General features: G+C 41.2%; 2 protein-coding genes across 4 annotated transcripts in view; one reads left to right on the top strand and one right to left on the bottom strand.

The window, feature by feature from the left end:
* Positions 1-17,764, top strand: part of SPG11 (SPG11 vesicle trafficking associated, spatacsin) — a 94,771-nt gene extending 77,007 nt beyond the window's left edge. The window contains exon 41 of the mRNA XM_060005152.1: positions 17,356-17,764. Within this exon, the coding sequence (XP_059861135.1) occupies positions 17,356-17,405 (50 nt within the window). The 3' untranslated portion in view covers positions 17,406-17,764. The remainder of the gene's footprint in view (positions 1-17,355) is intronic.
* Positions 782-21,687, bottom strand: EIF3J (eukaryotic translation initiation factor 3 subunit J). 3 transcript variants are annotated; one of them, XM_060005153.1, is made up of 10 exons: positions 21,568-21,687; positions 21,378-21,481; positions 11,005-11,062; positions 10,410-10,501; positions 6,938-7,052; positions 4,370-4,437; positions 4,178-4,246; positions 3,894-4,056; positions 1,715-1,788; positions 782-1,369 (listed from the first exon to the last, which is right to left on the bottom strand). In XM_060005153.1, the coding sequence occupies exons 1-10, from the start codon at positions 21,602-21,604 to the stop codon at positions 1,238-1,240; spliced, it is 912 nt and encodes a 303-aa protein (XP_059861136.1). In that variant the 5' UTR covers positions 21,605-21,687; the 3' UTR covers positions 782-1,237. The 3 variants fall into 3 exon arrangements, with proteins under 3 accessions (XP_059861136.1, XP_059861137.1, XP_059861138.1); XM_060005154.1 differs by lacking the exon at positions 4,370-4,437 and having other exon boundaries at positions 4,178-4,245; XM_060005155.1 differs by lacking the exons at positions 4,178-4,246; positions 4,370-4,437 and having other exon boundaries at positions 3,894-4,055.
* Positions 21,688-23,374: the final 1,687 nt, after the last annotated feature.

The following is a 23,374-nucleotide window of genomic DNA, read 5'->3' as shown; positions in this document are numbered from 1 at the left end:
CCACAACCTGAGTTATAAGTTCAATTACTCCAAATAAATAGTTCTTCTAGGTACTTAATTAGGCCTTAGTATCTAAACAACCAACCAATTTCCCCAAATAAATAAGAAGAGGAAGGCAGCTCTATGCCTTTGTTGCTCTAGGGTGACACTATTAAGGACCTCACATCATTTTTGTTTTAAAACTACATCTACTTATCAAGCACTTATTAAGCTTTATAAGTATACAGAGAACTCTAGTCCCAAGAGCTTTGTTCTTTACTCTCCAAAAATATCTCTTGGGAGGTAACACAAAATTTAAGTCCTCACAATAGTGACTTTATTAAATTAGTTGCTTTATAAAACATTGCAGATGTCATAATTGTTAACATAACAATTTACCAAACTGTAGTTAAGTGGCGCAGTTTGCTAAACACGTTTTATAAAGGAAAGGAAATGCCAAAACCCTGTTAAAGCTGATCCACTGCAGCCTCAGAGAACAAAGGAGATTTGTTTCTCAGACACTTAAATCAGACAAATAAAATAGGTAAGGAGTTTCCCTCCCCCATCTGAAGCACTCCAGCAGTAGAATAGTCTGATAAATAGAAACTAGACAGTCTAGCATTCAAGAGATTCCACAACTTGGTAGTGCAATAATGGAGAGGTTTACCTTCTTCAGCTTCCAAGTTGGAGGGTTTTGGTCATTTAATTTTTAAGTATCAAACTAGTGCTTTTCAGCCGCCGTATCTTCACTCTGAGATAAGCAGTCTTCTTCACAATGTATTTTTAATATCCTCACGCTCAATTTTAAGACAAAGCAACTTTAATACTAGGTGCACACCACATGCCCTTGCAGCAGACTGCTTTTCTTGACAAGTTATGAAGTAGTTCAAGGAGGTATGGTTAAGGCTGTATTACTGAATGGTGCTGGTAAATACTACACAATTTTTTGTCATGTTGCAACCTTTGTTTCCAATTTAGTGACTGCTGCTATGGAATCAGATAGCAACAACATTATTAGGTCTGTTTTTTAAACTATGATTTAGTAGCAATGGAGGTTCCCAATTTTAACCCCTTGGCAGCAAGATCCAAGTTCCCTCATTTGCACATTAGCACCTAAGTGTCAAGGGGTTAATAACCAGCACAAAAGATACTGCACTTCTGATTGTAGCATTTGGCAGAACTGAAAGGAAAGGAAGTTGTGCTACATGTTGAAGGGATTGTGGGCAACAGAAAGAAGACACCAGGAGAAGATAAAACGTCACATGAAGTCTTCAAAATCTTGTACATATCCTCCATCATAACCACCATAATCTGCCAGATCATCTTTCATGGTAGCCTTTAATCCCCCTCCGGGAACCACACCTTTCTTCTTCTTTTTGGCTTTGCTTTGCTGAAGATAAAAAGAGAATTAATTCATGAGATTTTATCTACTGTGGGCATCTTATATGGTACAGCAACCCTCATAGAGTCAACAAAGCTCTGCTTCCAGAAAAAACTTAGTTCTCTAAGGGAGATCCCACACCTGACCCAGAGAAATTTCTATTATTAATTCAGGAGAACATGAACATGTCTGTAAACAAAAGGATGGTAATGGCACTCATACTCCTGTTCTATTCCAATATAAATGGTATTGGTGAAGTGCTTGACTTCTCAGGCTCCTACTACACTTGTTGAGAATATTATGCCTATACCCCATCCTTGTGTAATACACATTTCCCACGCAGCTAGCTCTTACCTTTTCTTGCTTTTGTTTTTCACTGCAAAGTACAGTCAATGAATTGGTAATCTTTTTCAAGTCATCAATTTCCACTAAAAAAAAAAACATACCAGTAATTTTTAAGCATTTTGGAGAATAAGTAAAAGCAAAATATACATTCTTCCATCTAATTTGTCCATCATTAACTTCGGTAACTTGGAAAGGCTATTAATTTCTCCTGTTTAACATAACACGATGGAGAATCATTCAGTCTATGGCTAGGCTCACAGATCAGAACCGTTTAAAGTAAAATGGCAAACTCAGCAACAAAAATTTATAATGAACTAATTATAATGACACTGCTTACCAGCGAGAAACTAGAAATGTCTTTATAGCTCACAATGCTCCCTACCATTTTTCCTTATCCGGTCTAAATACGCAGAGAATAACCATGACTTATGGAAATAAACATCCTTGATGCTCAGTGAGGAGTAGCTGAATGACTATGTAACGACAGTTCTTTTTTTTTTTTTTTTTTTGCGGTTCACGGGCCTCTCACTGCTGCGGCCTCTCCCGTTGCGGAGCACAGGCTCCAGATGCGCAGGCTCAGCGGCCATGGCTCACGGGCCCAGCCACTCCGCAGCATGTGGGATCTTCCCGGACTGGGGCACGAACCCGTATTCCCTGCATCAGCAGGCAGATTCTCAACCACTGCGCCACCAGGGAAGCCCATGTAACAATTCTTAAACCTACAGATGATAACTCCCCACCCCTTGGGGTCTCCATTTTCTAGCATAGGAATGAGAATGAAAGTGGTAGTTATCTCAGAAATCTAAGTGCCCCACCAGGAAATAAGCCCATTTAGTGGACAACACATCCTTCCATCCTTATAAAAATATAAAGCTGGAAACAGACATGAGTTTTTAGCTACCCAAAAAAAGTGTTCAGTCTGGTTAGAGAGCACCTTCAAAAACAGTAAAAATAGTATACGGAAAATAAAATACCAACTATGGGTATATCACTGATAAAATTCAGAACCTTCAGCTTAGTAATAATTTCCCAAAGAAAACCTAACTTAAAATTCATTGTGTAGGGACTTCCCTGGTGGCACAGTGTTTAAGAATCTGCCTGCCAATGCAGGGGACACAGGTTCAAGCCCTGGTTCGGGAAGATCCCACATGCCGTGGAGCAACTGAGCCAGTGCACCACAACTACTGAGCCCACGTGCCACAACGACTGAAGCCGTGCGCCTAAAGCCCGAGCTCCGCAACAAGAGAAACCACCACAATGAGAAGCCCGTGCACCGCAGGAAGAGTAGCCCCCGCGTGAGGCAACTAGAGAAAGCCCTAGTTGCGTGCAGCAAAAAAGACCCAACGCAACCAGACTAATTAAAAAAAAAAAAAAACTCATTGTGTAGAATTTATTTTTCTCAATCTTAAAACAGCAGACAGGGCTTCCCTGGTGGCGCAGTGGTTGAAGAGTCCGCCTGCTGATGCAGGGGACAGGGGTTCGTGCCCCAGTCTGGGAAGATCCCACATGCCGCAGAGCGGCTGGTCCCGTGAGCCATGGCCACTGAGCCTGCACATCCGGAGCCTGTTCTCCGCAACGGGAGAGGCCACAACAGTGAGAGGCCCGCGTACAGCAAAAAATAAAAATAACAGCAGACACTAGCAAAAGCAGTCCTTCCCACCTTAGTGCTATACCACCCCAGGTTGTCACTCCCATACCCCCTGCCCCTGAAATATATGACTCAGCATGAAACCAAATCCATGGACCCAGAGAATGGGTGTCAGCTCTGCTGAGCAACTTGCACCTGGCCATGGGCTTCCTCATTTATAAAATGAACAGACACTCGCTGTGGTCTCACTCAGCTCTAAAATTCTGTATGATTTTCCCCAAAAGACACTTTGCTAGCCGCCGCCTCCAATATATAATTAGATAAAATAAGAAACTAGTGTTTTATTAGCTGTTGTGCCAACAAGCACAGATGTCTCTTTGGGAAGCCACTGTAACACTCAGAAAGCACCCTCAAAAAACAAAAACAAAACCACTCAAACTCAATGTATATCTGCAGAACAATACTCCCAAGCTAACTGCTAAAAAGCAAATCTTAAATATATTAGAGCATCCCCTCCCCTCAAAAGTCAATCTCCATTCTCCTAAGTATGATGTGCCCCTACACATCCATTCACAGAGGCCAGAGATTAGAATTACTTACATGAAATACACACATCTCGAACTAAGGCTTCCAAAAAACTGGCATAATATAGTGATTTTTCATATTGTGTAATTTTATCTTTTAGTAACTTTCCAAACTCTGTGAAGTCATCCCTTGAAGATGGGTTCATAGCATCTATTCCATAAACTGTATTATTAACACCTGTAGGAGAAAGGGGACACAGAAAATATCAAAGATTTTTTTACTCGAACTAAGGCTTAAAAAAAACTGGCATAATATAGTGATTTTTCACATTGTGTAATTTTATCTTTTAGTAACTTTCCAAACTCTGTGAAGTCATCCCTTGAAGATGGGTTCATATCATCTATTCCATAAACTGTATTATTAACACCTGTAGGAGAAAGGGGACATAGAAAATATCAAAGATTTTTTTACTCAAACTAAGGCTTAAAAAAAACTGGCATAATATAGTGATTTTTCACATTGTGTAATTTTATCTTTTAGTATAACTTTCCAAACTCTGTGAAGTCATCCCTTGAAGATGGGTTCATATCATCTATTCCATAAACTGTATTATTAACACCTGTAGGAGAAAGGGGACAGAAAATATCAAAGATTTTTTTAAAGTTTAGAAACTAATTAGATACCTGAATAACCCTGTTATTTCATTCTAAAACAGAGGTTCTTAACCTGAGTCTATTGAAATCCTTGGACAGAATTCAAATGGTCTGTACGTAATTACTGTATCACAGGTTATTTCAATATTTTGATACCTATTTCATTATAACAGGTTTCCTTTGTAAGTAAAATCCTGTGTATTTTATGCATTTAAAGACAGTATATTAAGAAGGGGCCCAAAGGCTTCACCACACTGCCAAAGGAGTCCCTGGCACACAAGTGATGCTCTTAAAGCATCTGTCCAAGAACAGCCCACAGAAAAGTTGGGAGAGAAAGAAAAAAGCAAAGCAAACTAAGATGGTTCCTGTGAAAGTATCCAGCTAACTACAGAAGCTAAAAAAGAGCAAACCATGTGTTAAATCCCAATAGAAAAATTAACCTGGCCTAAAAGGATTCCAGGCGATTAGACACTATGCTTCTGTATACTCCTCAATTATCAAGTAAATTAGTTGTTAACAATAACATTGATCCAGTATTTTAGTATGAGAAACACAACATTAAAATCCTATTAACCAAATGATCACCATATGAATACATGTTTTTGCCTTTTAATCTATAACTGGTGTTCCATCTTAGAATTTATTACCACATAAACCCTCCTCTTTAATAAACACATGGGTGGCTTTTACCATTCTACAAAGACAGGATAGTGGCCAAGTGCTCTCTGTAATGAGATGAGTGTGGTTAAGACATGCCAAGCACTCACCAGTGGAGCATCCATAGCAACTCTTGAGATTGCTAAAGACCCACTGAGAGATAAGGTCATACTTCCAGTGAAAAGGAGAATGATCACTACAGTCAGCCTGCTTGATCCATTTTAAAGAAGAAGAAGGAGAGGGGAGGAAAAAATCAAAATAACTAGATCCTTCTTGGCTCTATGTTTCATTTAAAAGTTATTTAACTGTTTCAGGACTTCCCTGGTGGCGCAGTGGTTGAGACTCTGCACTCCCAATGCAGGAGGCCCGGGTTCAATCCCTGGTCAGGGAACTATATCCCACATGCATGCCGCAACTAAGGAGCCCGTGTGCCACAACTGTGACCCAGCACAAGCAAATAAATATTAAAAAAAAAAAGTTATTTAACTGTTTCAACACAACATTCTACTCTGAAAAGCACTCAATAGAGACAACAACAAACTTGGTTAAATGAAGTGAGAACTTTTAATTATTTCTCTGACTGTGTTTCTTACATTACCCTCTGTGCCATGTAACTATCCTCCTGGAACACTCTGAACTTATCTATTTACAGAATCCTGAACATATCTTTTATCTTACACACTAACCACAGCTGCAGGCATGGCACACAGAAATGGAAGTCCTCTAAAGATAGGGCATGGTGAAGGCCAAGAAGGGGTACAGAAAGAAAGGACCTTGAGCACAAGAAGGCACAACCAAAGCTGAATGCGCCACTGGGACCAGCATACTATTGTCTAAATCTTATCCAGACTTAAGACAACAGGACAGTCCTACAGTCCGTTCAATATTTAAATCTCAAAGCTACAGACTTCACATTTCACCCAAATTTCATCCAGCTGATACATACATTTAAAGCAGCAGTATACTTTATTTGGGTCCAATGACTTTTTTTTTTTAAATCTTTATTGGAGTATAATTGCTTCACAATGGTGTGCTAGTTTTTGCTCTGTAACAAAGTGAATCAGCTATACATATACATATATCCTCATATCTCCTCCCTCTTGCGTCTCCCTCCCCCCCTCCCTATCCCACCCCTCTAGGTGGTCACAAAGCACTGAGCTGATCTCCCTGTGCTATGTGGCTGCTTCCCACTAGCTATCTATTTTACAGTCGGTAGTGTATACGTGTCCATGCCACTCTCTCACTTCATCCCATCTTACCCTTCCCCCTTCCTGTGTCCTCAAGTCCATTCTCTACGTCTGCGTCTTTATTCCTGTCCTGCCCCTAGGTTCTTCAGAACCATTTTTTTTTAGATTCCATATATATGTGTTAGCATATGGTATTTGTTTTTCTCTTTCTGACTTACTTCACTCTGTATGACAGACTCTAGGTCCATCCACCTCACTACAAATAATTCAATTTCGTTTCTTTTTATGGTTGAATAATATTCCATTGTATATATGTGCCACATCTTCTTTATCCATTCATCTGTCAATGGACACTTAGATTGCTTCCACAATTACTTTTTATCTTAATCACCTTTTATACAATACTCAAATTATTCAAAAATCTGAACATGTATCTCACTCTACCTTAAGTAATGAAATCTCAAATATAAACAAAAGAGATTAAAAACTGTTTTCTACTATCTAAATTAGCCAGTATCATGTTTCTTCAAAAAAGGTGTTTTCTGAATTTTCGTTAACTAGTAAGACTTCCATAGTATCACTTGGAACTTCAATACTGCACTGTTATCAAACCCCCACTTACCAAAAGTTTCTTTCGCTAATTCGAGGTCTGCCTCTTCCTGTAATTTCTTTAGCCGCAGTTTATCTGCTAATTGTTCGTCTGGTGTTAGCACTTTAGGTTCTTCAGGTTCTTCTAACTAAAATGAGACAGCAATGAAGTTTTAAAAGGGCTGGGATTATAATGGACCCAGAACATTTCTGTATTGTATGAATTTTTTTTCTAGACACATATAAATAATAGCAAACACTTATAAAGTGTTTACTGTATTTCAGGCATTCTTTTAGATATTCTTATCCCAATTTTACAGGAAAAACACCTGAGGCACAGAGAGGGTAAGCAACCTGCCCATGGTAACAGAAGGTTACTCAGGTGGTCATGTGACAGGGTTCAGATTTGAAGACTGGGTTTATTTTGTGGTAATGTTTTTAATTAAGGAATTGAGATTGCAGACAAGTTGAAAATGGCACTCTCACATACTTTAGCTAAGACTGTATATTGAAACAACCTTTCTAGGGTAACTTGGTAATATTTTATCAAGTCTTAAAAATATTCTTATATGCTTTAATCAAATAATTCCACTTGTAGGTATTCATCTTAAGAAACCAAAGCTGCATACAAATATTTAACCAAAAGGAGGTCAAATGGGGTATTATTCATGATATCAAATAAATTTAGAGATGATCTAAATGTTCCACAACAGAATGGTTAAATAAAGTATATGGCACATCCATATGACAATACAATGTAGACAGAAAAAATATTTTTTTCGAAGAATTAGAAAAACATTTCCCCCCATTTATCTTTTTGTTCCACTTCTCTGAGATGACAGTTAACAGTTTAGTTTATATCCTTTCTATATACTGTAATATAATTTTCTACAATATGTTACTTACTACAAGGGGCTATCTTTGATAATATTTATCAAAGTGGGAAAAAGATGAAGGGAATTTGTGCCATTCATGGTTATCCATGCCTGTGCAGTTCGAAGAGTTTGATTCAGAAATCCACTTCTGAAATAGGTCACATTTTATTTCTCATGGAGAAGATGAAATAAGAAAGGTCATGGGCTTCCCTGGTGGCACAGTGGTTGAGAGTCTGCCTGCCGACGCAGTGGACACGGGTTCGTGCCCCGGTCCGGGAAGATCCCACATGCCGCAGAGCGGCTGGGCCCGTGAGCCATGGCCGCTGAGCCTGCGCGTCTGGAGCCTGTGCTCCGCAACGGGAGAGGCCACAACAGTGAGAGGCCCGCATACCGCAAAAAAAAAAAAAAAAGAAAAAAGAAAGAAAGGTCATGATGCCAAGTTAGGAAATCTCAGAACACTTTCTCGAAAGAGAAAGGGAAATATCTCAATTGCCTTAGTAGACCTGAACATCATTTCCTGCATCAAAATTGAATATATCTTAACTCAATACTTGACCTAAGATAAAATTAATTTACGCAAACTAAGGTTTCTTTACGTTGGGACTAATATCAAGATACAACAAAATAAGTATAATTCTAACTTCAATGACCAAGAAAGATCAAATCAATACAACTTCTTAGACTGAGCTATAAGAATCCATTGCTTGTTCTGATCATATAAACACACATGTAGGGACTTCCCTGGTGGCGCAGTGGTTAAGAACCCGCCTGCCAATGCAGGAGACATGGGTTCAATCCCTGGTCCGGCAAGATCCCATATGCTGCAGAGCAACTAAGCCCGTGTGCCACAACTACTGAGCCTGCGCTCTAGAGCCTGCAAGCCACAACTACTGAGCCCACGTGCCACAACTACTGAAGCCTGCGTGCCTAGAGACCATGCTCCGCAACAAGAGAAGCCACCACAATGAGAAGCTTGCACACTGCAATGAAGAGTAGCCCCCGCTTGCCGCAACTAGGGAAAGCCCTCGTGCGGCAACAAAGACCCAGCGCAGCCAAAAATTAATTAATTAAAAAGCATACATGTAGGTATTTTTAGATATACAAATTATTAAAAAGCATCTAAAATGTTCCTGACTTGGGGAAAACAGACATTCTCACACATTGTTGGCCATGATAATTTGCTACTAAAAAGGAATTTTAGTAGCTGATTCCAGGCCTAGGGGAGTCTATCAGATAAGCCAGGCATTACTTTTTTTTTTTTTTTAGATTTTTATTTATTTTTGGCTGCATTGGGTCTTTGTTGCTGCACGCAGGCTTTCTCTAGTTGCAGTGAGCGGGAGCTACTCTTCATTGCAGTGCGCGGGCTCTCAGTGCGGTGGCTTCTCTTGTTGCGGAGCACGGGCTCTATGTGTGCGGGCTTCAGTAGTTGTGGCTCATGGGCTCTAGAGCGCAGGCTCAGTAGTTGTGGCGCATGGGCTTAGCTGCTCTGCAGCATGTGGGATCTTCCCAGACCAGGGCTTGAACCTATGTCCCTGCATTATTGGCAGGCAGATTCTCAACCACTGTGCCACCAGGGAACCCCCGGGCATTACTTATTGTGCCAGAAAACAAGGAACCTTTCAAAGACTAATGGAGTTCTGTCAAAAGGATGAAGATAGGAACAGCTTTGAGGGACCCCTACTGTCCAATGTTGGGACAATTTAAGCATCAAAAAAAAAAATCACTGTGGGCTTCCCTGGTGGCGCAGTGGTTGAGAGTCCGCCTGCTGATGCAGGGGACACGGGTTCGTGCCCCGGTCCGGGAAGATCCCACATGCCGCGGAGCGGCTGGGCCCGTGAGCCATGGCCACTGAGCCTACGCGTCCGGAGCCTGTGCTCCGCAACGGGAGAGGCCACAACAGTGAGAGGCCCACGTACAGCAAAAAAAAATAAAATAAAATAAAAAATAAAATAAGAAAGCTTGCCATGATCTATGGCAAGATTTCCATGATATATTAAATAAAGCAAGATGAAAACTATAAAAATTGGGAGGAATATGACTATACAGTTGTATACAAATGTACAAAATCACCTTGGAGACATCATAAACCAATATTTACTTATGGGATAGAGGGAGAGAAACAGGACAAATGAGTGAAGAGTTGGGAGTGCTTCTTAATACCGTTCTGATTTTTGAATCATGTAAATGTGTTTTCTATTCAAAAAGCAAGTAAATTAACACAAAATTCCTGATATTGCTCCAAATAATCAAGAACAAAAACATTTATACAGCACATGGCAGAGAAATGGACACTTTCTGTATTCACTCAAAATGTACACTGCAAAAAAAAAAAAAAGACTAATCACAGCTAGAGAGAACTGCAGGCACTGACAAAAATCACTGACTATGGTCACAACACAGTCATGTTCCAAAATGTCTGTGAAAACTTAAAAAGGCATTCTAATACATACAGCTTCTGGGTTTGGTTTTTGCAAAAACCACAAATTCAGTTTGTTTGGGATCATCTTATCTGACAGTATCCATTTATAGTCCTTACAAAGCCCTTCAAATGATTAGGTAATATTGCCTATTAAGATACTGCACCACTACTGATGTGAGAATTCTGTATTTTAGAAAATAAATAGTACTTACCCTCTTTTTAATTTCTTCTTGCCTTTTCTTCTGCTGCCGTTCTTTCTCTTTTATCTTCTCTGCTGTTTTTTTCTTTTCTGAAATTTTTACTTCTGAAAGTAATGTTTTAATCACAGTTATCTTGAATACTTTCCAGTTTATGAATGAGACAGACATGATACTTATATACTTCAAGAGACCAAACCTCACCCAGCTCCAATTTCATATGGTGATTTCCTGGCAAATAAGAATAGGAAAGTTCTGGGACTCTTCCTTTCTCCTCTCTAATCTGACCCCTAAGATCCAAACATCTCCCTTCTTATTTCCCTACAGTCCTTTAGGCAGGACTTAGATCATTCAACTATGATGCCTTATTTTTTACTCTCCTTTAACAAAAGCATTCAAACAGAAATTTGGCAGGTATCTAATCTGATTATGTTTTGAGGAGAGAGAAGAGATACAGGGAGAAGAGAATGAAGTGGGAACGGAAGGATGTTTGGTTTCTAAAAATAACCAAAATTTCTGATTTTGTAGGCATTTTCTCATTTGTCTTAACATAAGCGTCAGATGTTCACTAAGATATAAAACCAAAAATGGAAGAACCGCAATGGCTTACCTGGTTTTACTTCTGCTTCTTCTTTTTTTTCATCATCATCATCATCATCCCAGTTATCCTAAAGAAAAGGACCTCCGTTAATAATTCTTGCATGTTTACTTTTCCACGTGATCTTTATTATTAGCTTGTCTAACTCCACAGAAACAAGTTTGTTGGGGGTTTTTTTTTGGTGTTGCATTAAATTTATAAATTAATTTTGGGAGAACTGACATCTTATAATGTTGAACTGCTCTAGCCAAGAAAAAGGGCTATCTTTCCATCTGTTCAAGGCTCCCTCTGTATCTTTCAAGGAGTGTTTTAAAGTTTCTCTTAGAGGTTTTGCACATTTCTCTTTAGGTTTATTCCGAACTATTTCATCATCTCTGTTGCCACTGTAAATATATTTTTTTTTCCTTTTATGTCCTCTAACCAGTTACTATTTTAGTATAGAAAAGCTATTGGTTTTTGTATGTTAATTTTATACCTTGCTACCTTACTAAATTCATTTCACTTAAGTTAGTTCCATCATTGATTTTCTAGGGTTTTCCCAGGTGTACTACCATATCATCTGCAAACAAGAGATAGCTTTATTCCTTCTTTATCAATTCTTGTGCCCCCACAATTGATTTTTCTTACCTAACTGCACTGGCAAAACCTCTAGTACAGTGTGAATGAACAGTGGCAGAGAAAATGGGCATCATTGCTTTGTTCTTCTCTTAATGGAAATGCCTCTAGTGTTTTCCCCATTAAGTGCTACGTACCCCACCACATTTATGCAGTAAAATTTAATCTTTTCTTTTATTCCCTCTGGATTCCAAGTCAATTAGAAAGTCTTTTTTTTTTTTAATTTATTTATTTTTGTGTTAGGTCTTCGTTGCTGCACGCGGGCTTTCTCTAGTTGCGGCGAGCGGGGGCTACTCTACGTTGAGGTATGCAGGCTCCTCACTGCGGTGGCTTGTCTTGTTGTGGAGCACAGGCTCTAGCCGCGCAGGCTTCAGTAGTTGTGGCTCGCGGGCTCTAGAGCGCAGGCTCAGTAGTTGCGGTGCACAGCCTTAGTTGCTCCGCGGCATGTGGGATCTTCCCAGACCAGGGCTCAAACCCATGTCCCCTGCATTGGCAGGTGGATTCTTAACCACTACACCACCAGGGAAGCCCAGAAAGTCTTTTCTTAAAGCAAGGAATTTTCTTCTAGAACATGTATGCTTTCATTGTTTTTTCATTTAGATCTCTGATCCACTGGAGGTTTCTCTTTTGTATGGTGTGAAGTATGGATCTAATTTTATCTTTTTCCAAATGGTTACCCACTGTCACAGCACCTTGGAAAGGTCCACCTTTCCAATATTTTCTAACGATAAATGGAGTATAATCTCTAAAAGTTGTGAACCACTATGTTGTACACCTGAAACTTGTAATATTGTAAATCAGCTATATCTCAATTTTTAAAAAAGTCCATCTTTGCCCTGTGATTTACCATATACTAAATTTTCTTAGGTACCTAGTCTATTTCTGTTTTCTATTCTATCGCACTGGTCTGTTGTCTCTTCATGTACCAGCACCGACTGTTTTGATTAGAGGCTTTATCGTATGTAAGCTGGGGCTAGTCACCCCTTGCAGGTTTTCAGGGTTTTTTACTGTTTTCCTGGCCATTCTTGCACATTTGTTTTTCCATATGAATTTTTATATCAACTTGTCTAACTCCACAAAAAAGCTTCTCCAACCAAGAAAGCTTCTCCAACCAAAAAAGCTTCTACAACCAAGCCAAAACTAACAGCCTCTCTTAAATAATTCAGTTGTTTTAAATGAAAAACTGAGCAGTCTTTATACTTCTTACTTCCCCAAATGTAAAAGCATCCAACACTCTAGTAATGGCTTGATTATTTCAAGCAATATTCCATACAACACAACCCTGGTTAATGAATTAAATCTTTATAAAAATTTAAGCCCAACACTATAAATCAACTATACTTCAATTTTAAAAAATTAAATTAAAAAAAAAGTTAATCCCAGTATTAGAAAAGTCAAGAGCTGATCAACAGCTTCATGGAACCCACTCCCTAACTTGGGCGGGGCACTTTAAGGTGGATCTATACTGTCTTTACAGTCACAGTCACTGGGCAAAATATAAACCAATTATCAAACAATCTTCTAAAGGCTCCACAGAATTTAGAAGGTTTAATAGACAAAGACACAGCCCTGTGTTTAAATAGGCTTTAATCTATAGGTAGCCTGACCACTGTCTCAACAACCGCCAGGCACACCAGGACACGCCCACTGGAAGCTGAGCCACAGCATGGCAGGTGCAAAGCAGGAGGCCCTGATGCTACTGGAAGAGGCAGAAGCTGACTAATGTGCCATAACTATGACACCAAGCTTCTGGTTTTTAACAAGACAGGTCATAAATCTGAATCAGCAGCCTAGGTATATAAACTAACCAAGCCTTGATTCTTAATAAAAATCTGTAAATCCAAAGAAATAAAAAATCCTGATTAAGGCTGCCATGGGGTCTGCAAGCAGTGGGAAGAACTTTGTACAAAAGCATTTTTATAATAACTTTACTTTCGCAATTTAACCCTTAGTTCATAGTTAACAAACAGAATGAAAGCAAACCAGCTAATCATTGTTTGAACATCTAAGATACTAGATTAGAAATTAGACAGCAAACGTTTATATTACCCTGCTGGTTTGCTTAAGTGCTTGTATCAATACACCATAGTACAAAAGGAACCAGAGAGCTAAATATAAAAGTTAACTACTACCAGGAGTTTTTTGTCATTTTAATCTTCACAGAACACAGGAAAGCTGGGTCTGTGAGTGATATGCTGCTTAGATGGTGCTTCAGATAAAAGGACGAACTGCTTACTTCCAGGGGATGTTTATTTATAACTCCCTACTAATAACAGTGATGATGATAATAATAATAGATAGCATTTACTGAGGGCTTACTTTGCACCAAGCACTGTGCAACGTACTTTATGTTTTATTTTTACTTTTTAAATTTTGGCTGCACAGAGAGGCTTGTGGGATTTTAGTTCCCCAGCCAGGGATTGAACCTGGGCCCTTGGCAGTAAGAGCACGGAGTCCTAACCATTGGACAGCCAGGGAATTCCCCAAAGGATTTTACATATAGTAACAGTTAACCCTCACAAAAGTTCTGTAAGTAAGGTGGTGTTATCCCTACTTTACATGTAAGTACACTAAGGCCCAGAGATAGCTATCCCACAATCCGAATGGAAAAATAATGAAGGAACCTGTTTTGAACAGGCCAAAGTTCCTTTAAAGCGTCATATTAAACATGACTTCTTACCTGAGTGCTGAAGTATAAAATATATGTCTGGGAACTAGGTCCCTCCACACCAAAATTTGTTCTTTCAATTAGTTCTGGAATGAGGTCCCCTGGAATTTCAAGGAACCCCATATCAAAGAGAAGGGTTACAGTACATACTAAGATATGCCCAGCTACAAATATGTCAATTATTCATCTCAAATTGCCTGTGCTAGATTTCCACTAATTTTAACAAATGAGTCTAGCAGCCTCTGGTACTAGGAGGCCAAGAAGGGAGAGGTATAGCTGAAAACGAGCAGCTCCATCCCAGTAACTCCAACATAGAGAAACAGCACAACAGAGTAACATTTCTGTTCAATGCTGATGTGCCTCAGTTCCCTTTAAGAGTAAAACATCACCCCACCCATATCACTGCTCCTTCAGTATCTCATTCGCACTAACTCTATGCCCCACCTCTACCCCGCCCTGGTTTCCCTATCAAAGAATAAACCTTATTCCAGACAGTCATTACATTGTCCCATCAGTGCAAGCATAACAAGGCTACAGAGAATTCCACCACAGAATGGATTTCAGTAGCAAAAACAGTGGTTCCTAATAAGTCCTGGAAACAACCATGACATCTGCTCCTCAGTTCATAAAAGGACCATGAAAGGCACCCTCACCCCAGACTGCCTGAAACAGTAATAACTGCCCTGAAGTTATTCCTATACTGGGGACAAGTTCCTAAAGAAGGGAGCATAGTGATGTCAGCAAAAAGAGCCTGGCCATACTTCCAAATAGATGCAATCCCAAAAGCAGAAGGCCAGGTAGCTTTCCCCCAGAACTTAAAGAGTTTTTGCATCCTTAGTTATAAAAGTAAATGTATAAAAGTAGAATGTCTATATCTGCCTAATTTTCCATAAACATCAGGACTTTGTAAATACTGACAATAAATTCAGATAAAATGTAAGAAGGGTTCCAAGAGAAACACCTAAAATGAACACTTAAAATAGGGAGTTAAGTCTATAATTTTGTAAGCCCTAAATGGTTGTTTTTGGTTCAAGAGATTACCTATAAATACCCAGTTAAATTCTTTACCCAATTATCATTGGTAGCCAATAACTCTTCCAACTATAATATCCGATCTATCTCCAAAAGTATTAACCAGGCTGCTCTCCTAAAATGGCCAGCTTCCTCAGAAGAGAGGCTGTTGATAAACTACTCACTTATCTATACTCATGTTCTACAGACACACACCCAGCATCATTTCAGCCATTTCTCTGAAAGAGATGGCTGCTTTTCAAGTTTAAAATCTGCTTCCCAATCAAATATGACTAAGAACTGAAAACATAACATAAAAAATTTAAACCCTGCTTTCTTTATTCCTAATAATGCAGTCAGTAGTTGGCCAGTCTGCCATTTTTATAATGTACAACTACAGAATGTCACATGCAATGAGAGAACACATTTAGGGCTGAAAATGTTTTCCAACTTAAGCAAGATATATTTATAGATTGTCAAATAGAAGTAGCTTCAAATGAGCAGTAAATTTCTTCTGTCCCATAGCAATAGTCCATTAACTAACATATACTCCTCCCCCTTTCTTCTTTAGTTTGGTTTAGATAAAGCATAATCTCTTGCAGTAAGAGTCATTTACTGGTGTTCTGTAAGCTGTACCAACCTGCTCTGAGAAGCCTCAGAACTCTGTAGTGAGCTCCTGCCATGGCTAGACCCGCCAGGAAACTTTAGTTCTTAAAAGAAGCCCAAATATTCTTCCATCACCTCAGAACTATGATGGTCTCTGGAAGCCAAGGTACCTGCCTCAATAAATTCTACTTCACTTAAGTCAATTCATTAAGTTTTTAACACCCTACTATGGCTCAGCACTCTGCTGAATTCCATCTTAATGCTGACCTGTCTCATATTTGGAACTGTTATCAATTCTACTTTAAATTCCTGGCTAAGCTAGATCAAGAACAAGACACTGAACTCTAAACAAGTGGCTTATTTATTTTCAATGGTCCAGCATGACAAATATATTAGGTAAATATTTTTCAGTATTTTTTTTTGCCTTTTAAATTCTTAAGATGTCATTTATTGTGTTTTTCTTTAAAAAAGGAAAAAACAAAACAAAAATGTAAAATGAGATTCAAATTGCAAAACAAAGGCGAATACAGAGGCACAAGTGGAGGAGTTTACTCGATAGAAACAAGGTAGCCGAGTCTAATTATGGCGAACTGGGTGGGGGGCCGGGAAGGAGTAATGGATGCCTTATTGTAAAAATAACCATCCTAACTAAAAACTTACTAGTTTATAAAAAAAACTGTCAGGGTATTGAAATGATATAATTGGTATTTTCTTCAAAATAATCTGGTTGGGGGAGGAGAGCAGTAAGTGGGGATACAGAAGATAAAAGATTGGTCATGGTTTTTAAAAATTTTATTTTTCTTTATTTTTTGGCTGTGTCAGGTCTTAGTTGTGGCACGCAGGCTACTCTCTAGCTGTGGTGTGCAGGTTCTCTCTCTAGTTGTGGTGTGCAGGCTCCAGAGTGGGTGGGCTCTGTAATTTGCAGCACATGGGCTCTCTAGTTGAGGCGTGTGGGCTCAGTAGTTGCGGCACGCAGGCTTAGTTGCTCCGTGGCATGTGGGATCTTAGTTCCCTGACCAGGGATCGAACCTGCGTCCCCTGCATTGGAAGGCAGATTCTTTACCACTGGACCACCAGGGAAGTCCCTGGTCATGGGTTTATTAAACTTTTCTTTCCACTTCTTTATATGTTTAGAACTTCTCATAAGTTACACACACACACTTCCAGATACCCATTTCCTAGCAAAATGCCACCTTCTGAGAATTTCCCAGCAATCTCCAATTTCTTTGAAATACAGATGCCCTACTTCAGAAGTACTGTTTCCAACGCTTAAAAATGTCCTTACTCTGGTAGATATAAACTATTAACCAGGATAGGATCCTCACAGACAGTTGAATGGGCATGATGTGGCAGGCAGTTTTCAACTAAGTCAGCTCTCTAGGATCTTTTTTTGTTTGTTTGTTTTTGTTTGTTTGTTTTTGCAGTACGCTGGCCTCTCACTGTTGTGGTCTCTCCCGTTGCAGAGCACAGGCTCCGGATGCGCAGGCTCAGCGGCCATGGCTCACTGGCCTAGCCGCTCCGCGGCATGTGGGATCTTCCCGGACCGGGGCACGAACCCGTGTCCCCTGCATCAGCAGGCGGACTCTCAACTACTGCGCCACCAAGGAAGCCCTCTCTAGGATCTTTTAAAGAAATTCTGTAATAACATTACAGAAGCAAATGTCTGAGATGATTGATCACAGCCAGAAGTTTTCTCAAAACAAACTCCACACCCTTTGAATAAATCTAGCTTCTAATCTGTTTTACTGAAATGATGGGATACTAGTAAAATGGAGTAAAAGTTGTATTGTTCCTGCGTGCAGTGGGTAGGTACTCACTGCCTTCTTTCTTTCTTTTTTTCTATCTATTTGGCTGCGTTGGGTCTTCGCTGCTGCACGTGGGCTTTTCTCTAGTTGTGGCGAGCAGGGGCTACTCTTTGTTGCAGTGCACAGGCTCCAGGCGCACAGGCTTCAGTAGTGGTGGCATGTGGGCTCTAGAGCGCAGGCTCAGTAGTTGTGGCACACGAGCTTAGATGCTCCACGGCAAGTGGGATCTTCCCAGACCAGGATCGAACCTGTGTCCCCTGTACTGGCAGGCAGACTCTTAACCACTGCACCACCAGGGAAGTCTGTGCCTTCTTAATCAACATAGCCTACACATCATTCCAGCAATGGGGAAGGAGTCCAGAGATATATGCCAAGAAAATAATTCCTCCCACTGCCTCTACATAACATCAGGATAGTACAGAAAGGGAATATAAAGCTAATGTGACAGGAAAGTACGCTCCCTAGTTCTTTTCACTGGGAAGAAGCATAGACTCCCCCCCAACCATGAATATTAAAAATTCTACAGTTTCACCTATACGCATTGCCACTTTCAGACAGCTATCTGAAAAGTCAAGGGCAGCAAAATGCTATATCTACTGAAAAACAGTAAACTACTGAAGCAAGTTACTGTAACGAGGACCTCAGTTTTCCTTTCATTTCTCAGGACACTACAAATGACATTAAACCTATACTCTTAAAGGTTAAACACTAGATGCTGACATAAACTGAAGAACTTACTGTTTCTACATACCTTACTTTTGAAGGACTTTTCAAAAATTCACATACTGTATTATTTAAGGACTATGATTATTCGATCTCATGGTAACTAAACCTTGTTAGCATCTCCTTACAAAAGGATTAAACGCTAAAACATTAGAATTCAGAAATTTGGTATTATAGGTAACCCTCACTTTTTAAAGTTCACTTTATGCCACTTCGCTTTTTCGAATGACCTTCATTAATAACTGTGTTCACTAAGTGAAAGAAATCCAAAGAGGATTTTCGCTTTTATTACAAGTGAAAATAGCATTCGTTTTTGCACTGAGACATTATAGAGGCAGCGTGCACCCAAGCAGCAAGAGTGGCACCGCCAAGGCCAAGCTCCTTCTCCACCAAACTACTCAGCATCTCAGCATCAAGCTGCCATAGCTTTGAACTGTGTCTGCGAGCATCTGTGCTTTACCTTGATTCATCCTGTGCATTTGTTAGCAAGATGTGTCCTAAGGCAATTGCTTCTTTCAGCTTAGGGAAGGTTTCATAGGAATGCTCTACTTTTGGATAGCAGGGAAAACCTGTACTCACTACCATTCAAGGTGACAAATTTCAACTCTAGATTGGTAACCTCTGAGCAAGCAAAAACTTGCTTGATAACCATGGTCATTCAGTTCAAAACAAAAAATTCACAGTAAACAGCCACCGTGGAGAGAACTTACTCCTACTGAGCTTAAGCTTATTTGTGAGCGTGGCACAAAAATAACCCCAGCTACTTGATCTAAACAACCTAAAGATATTTTCCATTAGCCAGAAAAATATTCTCTCTTGCAGAGAGAGAGAATTAACATTTACTGAGTGCCTACCAAGTGCCAGGCAACTCTGCTTAATGCTTAATATTATCTCATTTAAAGTGCAAAATAATCCTCTGAGGTAGCTTCCGTAATGACAAGATTGGGAAATGGAAGAGAAAGAAAAAAGTATTAAAAACCTGGTTCATGACCACAAACAGAAAATGTCAAGGCAAAAATATAGATCCAGGTCTGTCTATTCCAAACTACTAGGAATCAAACTACTCCATGAACACCTTAACTTGGAAATCTTGAAGAAACTCAACAGAAATAAACCAGCATTTCAACATGGAAATAAAATGGACAAGTTCAGCTTTCTACTCCAATATCAACTTCAAAGTTTATGTAAAAGAAATAAGCTACTTGTATAAAAGAAAGAAATTCTGCACTAAAAGAGTGCAAAGAGGTGAGATGACCTTTAGGGTACATAAGATTTACCTTTTTGTAAATAAGATTTACAACTTATAAATCTCCAAAATTAGTTCCAAGTGGTCAGAATTATATTTATCAGGATTGACACCATTTAGATACAATAATTTCAGTCTTCTTCATGATATCAGTCTAGACTACTTCATTCAAACTTCATTATCTGATAATTCTTTTCTGATTTCTCTAGTCGTTTCTTCTCACTTATTCCCAATTTTCGTAACAGATGTCTTAACTCCTACATCCACTCTGCACAGAAAAAGTGAAAGGACAAATCTGAACTAAAGACTCAAAACAGAAAATCTGCTACAATGTAGGGAGGTAACTAATATCTTGCAATGAGGCTGATAACACAATCCATTCCTACGTCTATACAACATTTAAATGAAGCATTTAAGTATCTTCACAATAGTATTGCTCATTTATTAAACCCAAGATTTGCAAAGCTCTCGTCATCCCTGAACCTCACAAGCTGTTCAATGAATTGGACATCCACCTCATCAGACTCAGGTAAAATGTAACACAAGCAGTATTAACACAAAATTGAGTGATTACCTAGCTTAAATTTTTTTTCAACCCAAGCAGAAGGATTTGTAGGGTTGTTAGCATGAGCTGAAGGGTAGAAGTTAGAAGAGTAAAACATTCACCGAATGAATCGAAACCATAAACCACCATTTTCCAACTCATACTAAATCTTATCTTCACAAAAATAAAAAGATTTTGAGAAGTTTGTTAGTAAGAGTCTTAACATTCTGTGCTTGAGACTTTTGTAGCTACCTGAAAAAGAAAAACGAATGCAGTAGTCATAATGTCATCTGAAGCCCCCAGGAGTTCTCAAAAACAAACGAAGACGGTAAATCAGGTTCAAATCTATAAGGCATAGGAAAAACAACCAACCACCAAAAAAACACAAAACACTGACTCCCTCGTCTTCTCCAACCACCAAATCTTCACTATTTCCTTATGCGTTCGTGTGTAAATGAATAATAGGTCGCTGTGTGGACTACCCAGGTTTCTCATCACTAACTGCTAGCTATCTCAGTACTCAGTTCATCCTTTTACCACAGGATGGTAGAAGGGAGGCTAAAAATTATTGCATTTGTGTGGGGAAAAAAAAAAAAGGTGGCTAAAATTAAACCACAATATTTCACTCATCTAACACCTCGAACAAACTCTACAAATGAGCCTTCGGGGATATAAATGAGTTATTGGCCCTGGGGAGACCTGAGCTTGAAAGGGCAGGTGGGTTGCAAGACTTTCCATATGGGATAAGCCAGGGGCTCCATTCTCAGCTTCCCAGTCTCATCCCCGCGAGCAACTCCAGACCGCGAAGTTTGCACGTGGGCCGGTCCAGCAGCTGCTGTCACCTCCCGTCGCCAGTTGGCGGGTGGGATCCAGGCCGGAGCGCAGACCTTCAAAGAAGGTCTGGGGCTAGGGCTAAGGCTAGGGCTGGGGCCAGCGACTCGTTAGGGAAGTTCAACAGACCACGCTGCCCGCCTCCGGCCCATATGGCCGGCGAAAGGAGGGGAACAGGGCACCGCCAGGCCCTACGCTCGAGCCTAGACCCACGGCCCGCAGGCCCGGGCGGCGCCCCTGGGCCCACAGTCCGTCCGCCCGCCCGTCGGCGGGCAACTCTGCCCGCGACAGCGCCAGTCCGCTCCAACACTGCTCGGAGCCCCGGCCCGCACCCACCTTGACGTCCTCGTCCTCGTCCTCGCCTTCCCAGCGGTCCCCGCCGGCGGTGCCGCCGCCCCCCACCTTCCGCACCGGGTCTTCCACGGAGAACGTGTCCGCGTCTACGGAAGAGAGAGAGCCACGTTAATGCTTGCCTGGGTGTGGAGCCAGCGCCGGCCCAGGCCCTGCTTCCGGAACTTCTCCTCACCCCAGGAGTCGGAGTCCCCCGCCGCTGCCGCCGCCATCTCGAGCCGGGTGTAAGCGTGTGCAAGTAGAGAGCGAGCAAAGAGTTAGCGCGGCGGATGTGAGTCACTGGATCTGCTCTCGTTGACCGCCGCAGGGCACGCTGGGACCTTGGCTGACTGAACGCCAGGGCCCAGGCCCCGCCCCTCTGGCGGCGGCTGGGGCGACGTGTGCGCGGGCCGGAAGGGGCGCGGAATGCGGCGGGCGAGGCGGAGCGTCCTGTACTCCACGCCCCGGGGAGGTCCTGTGGGCTAGTGGGGTGGGGAGAGAGGAAGGGGCTGAGGGAAGGCACCCAATCCTGGGCCCTGGGAAGGAAATGTAAGTGCGGGAAAGTTAGCAGGGCGGTACCTTACCTGGCGCTGGGCTCTCGCCTGCCCTCTCCACCCCTCCCCTGCCAACCCCATCCGCGCCCCAACCAGTCGGATGCGCCCTTCCTCTGGTCACACGGATCGCCTCTCGCTGCCGCTGTCTGACACCTAGGAGACCCACAGCCTCTTCACGCCGCACTCAGAAGCGGGCTCTGAACTCCACGCCCACCTGTGGGGGCGGTGGATTGGCCTCCCCGATCACTGGAGGGCGCGGTTGCGCTGGGCGAGGTGGGGTCCCTCTGGAAGCCGGGGTACGCAGGGCTCCCGGGAAGAAGCGAGCGGAGAGGGCCGAGCTCCTGGCAGCCTTCCCAGCCAGGGTGCTCAGAGTCAGCTCCTTGCACACTTGCCTCCAGTTCGTCACGAAGGGATCGAAGGCAGCCCCAGTGCTCAAGGATTTTCCCTTCCTTTGAGCTCCTTGAAGCCAATACATGATTCATTCTTTCGCAGAATAATTTCGGAACTCGGTCTGCGCTAAGCATAAACTCTAGCCTTGCCCTAAAGGAGCGCACAATCAAGTAGCAAAAATAGACATGTAAACAAATTTCGACACAGTGCGATGACTGCAACAAAAAGAAGCATTGCGAGGTTAGATGTAAATGGGTAACATTAACCGCGGGGGGCGGGCGGGGAGCGGTAGGCCACTTGAAAGGCTTCGGGAGGGTAAGCACTGCAGTAACGAGTTTTAAAGACGAAGTGAAATTTGCTCCAGTGCATTTCCCGTAGAAAGATTGCATGTGGTCCCTGGTCTGACTGAATGGCGCAATTGGAGATAAGCTGAACAGGTAAACTGATCGTAATAAAGGGTTTAAGATGGGTTAACCTGCACTCTGTCCTTCGGGCCATTGGGCTCCACTGCAGGATTTTCAGAGGCGTGCAGTTTCAGATATTTTTATTTTGTTTTTGTTGTTTTCTTAATTTATTTTTGAATATGTAACACACGTACTTGGTACAACGTTCAAGTTATAAAAGGGTATACACAGTGATCAGCCATTCTGTTTTTTCTGGTGGCAACTATTGTTTCCCATTTCTTGTGTACCTTTTCAGAGTCTACAAATAGTACACATTTTATAAAAGATGGTCTTCCAAAAGATATCCTACAGCCCACTTACTCAAAGTTTGTTCCTGATCAGCAACACCTGGGAGCTTGTCAGAAATGTAGAATCTCAGACTCCATCCCAGAATCAGGATCTGCCTTTTAACAAGATCCTCAGATGATTGTATGTTAAAGTGTGAGAGGCAATGCTATACAGCCATCCATTGATAAAGAGGGATTGGAAGGAGGTAAGACAGAAGGCAAGGAAAGACTAGAATGTAAGGTCCCTAGGGCACAACCTGTCTTTTATTAACAGTTATATCTCCAGCATTTGGCACAGTATCTAATACATCAGTAAATATTTTATGAAT

This window comes from Delphinus delphis, chromosome 2 (genome assembly GCF_949987515.2).
Source record: "Delphinus delphis chromosome 2, mDelDel1.2, whole genome shotgun sequence".
In the NCBI taxonomy this organism is placed as follows: domain Eukaryota; kingdom Metazoa; phylum Chordata; class Mammalia; order Artiodactyla; family Delphinidae; genus Delphinus; species Delphinus delphis.
Note: the sequence above shows the minus strand (reverse complement) of the source record. Positions and strands in the feature narration are given on the sequence as shown.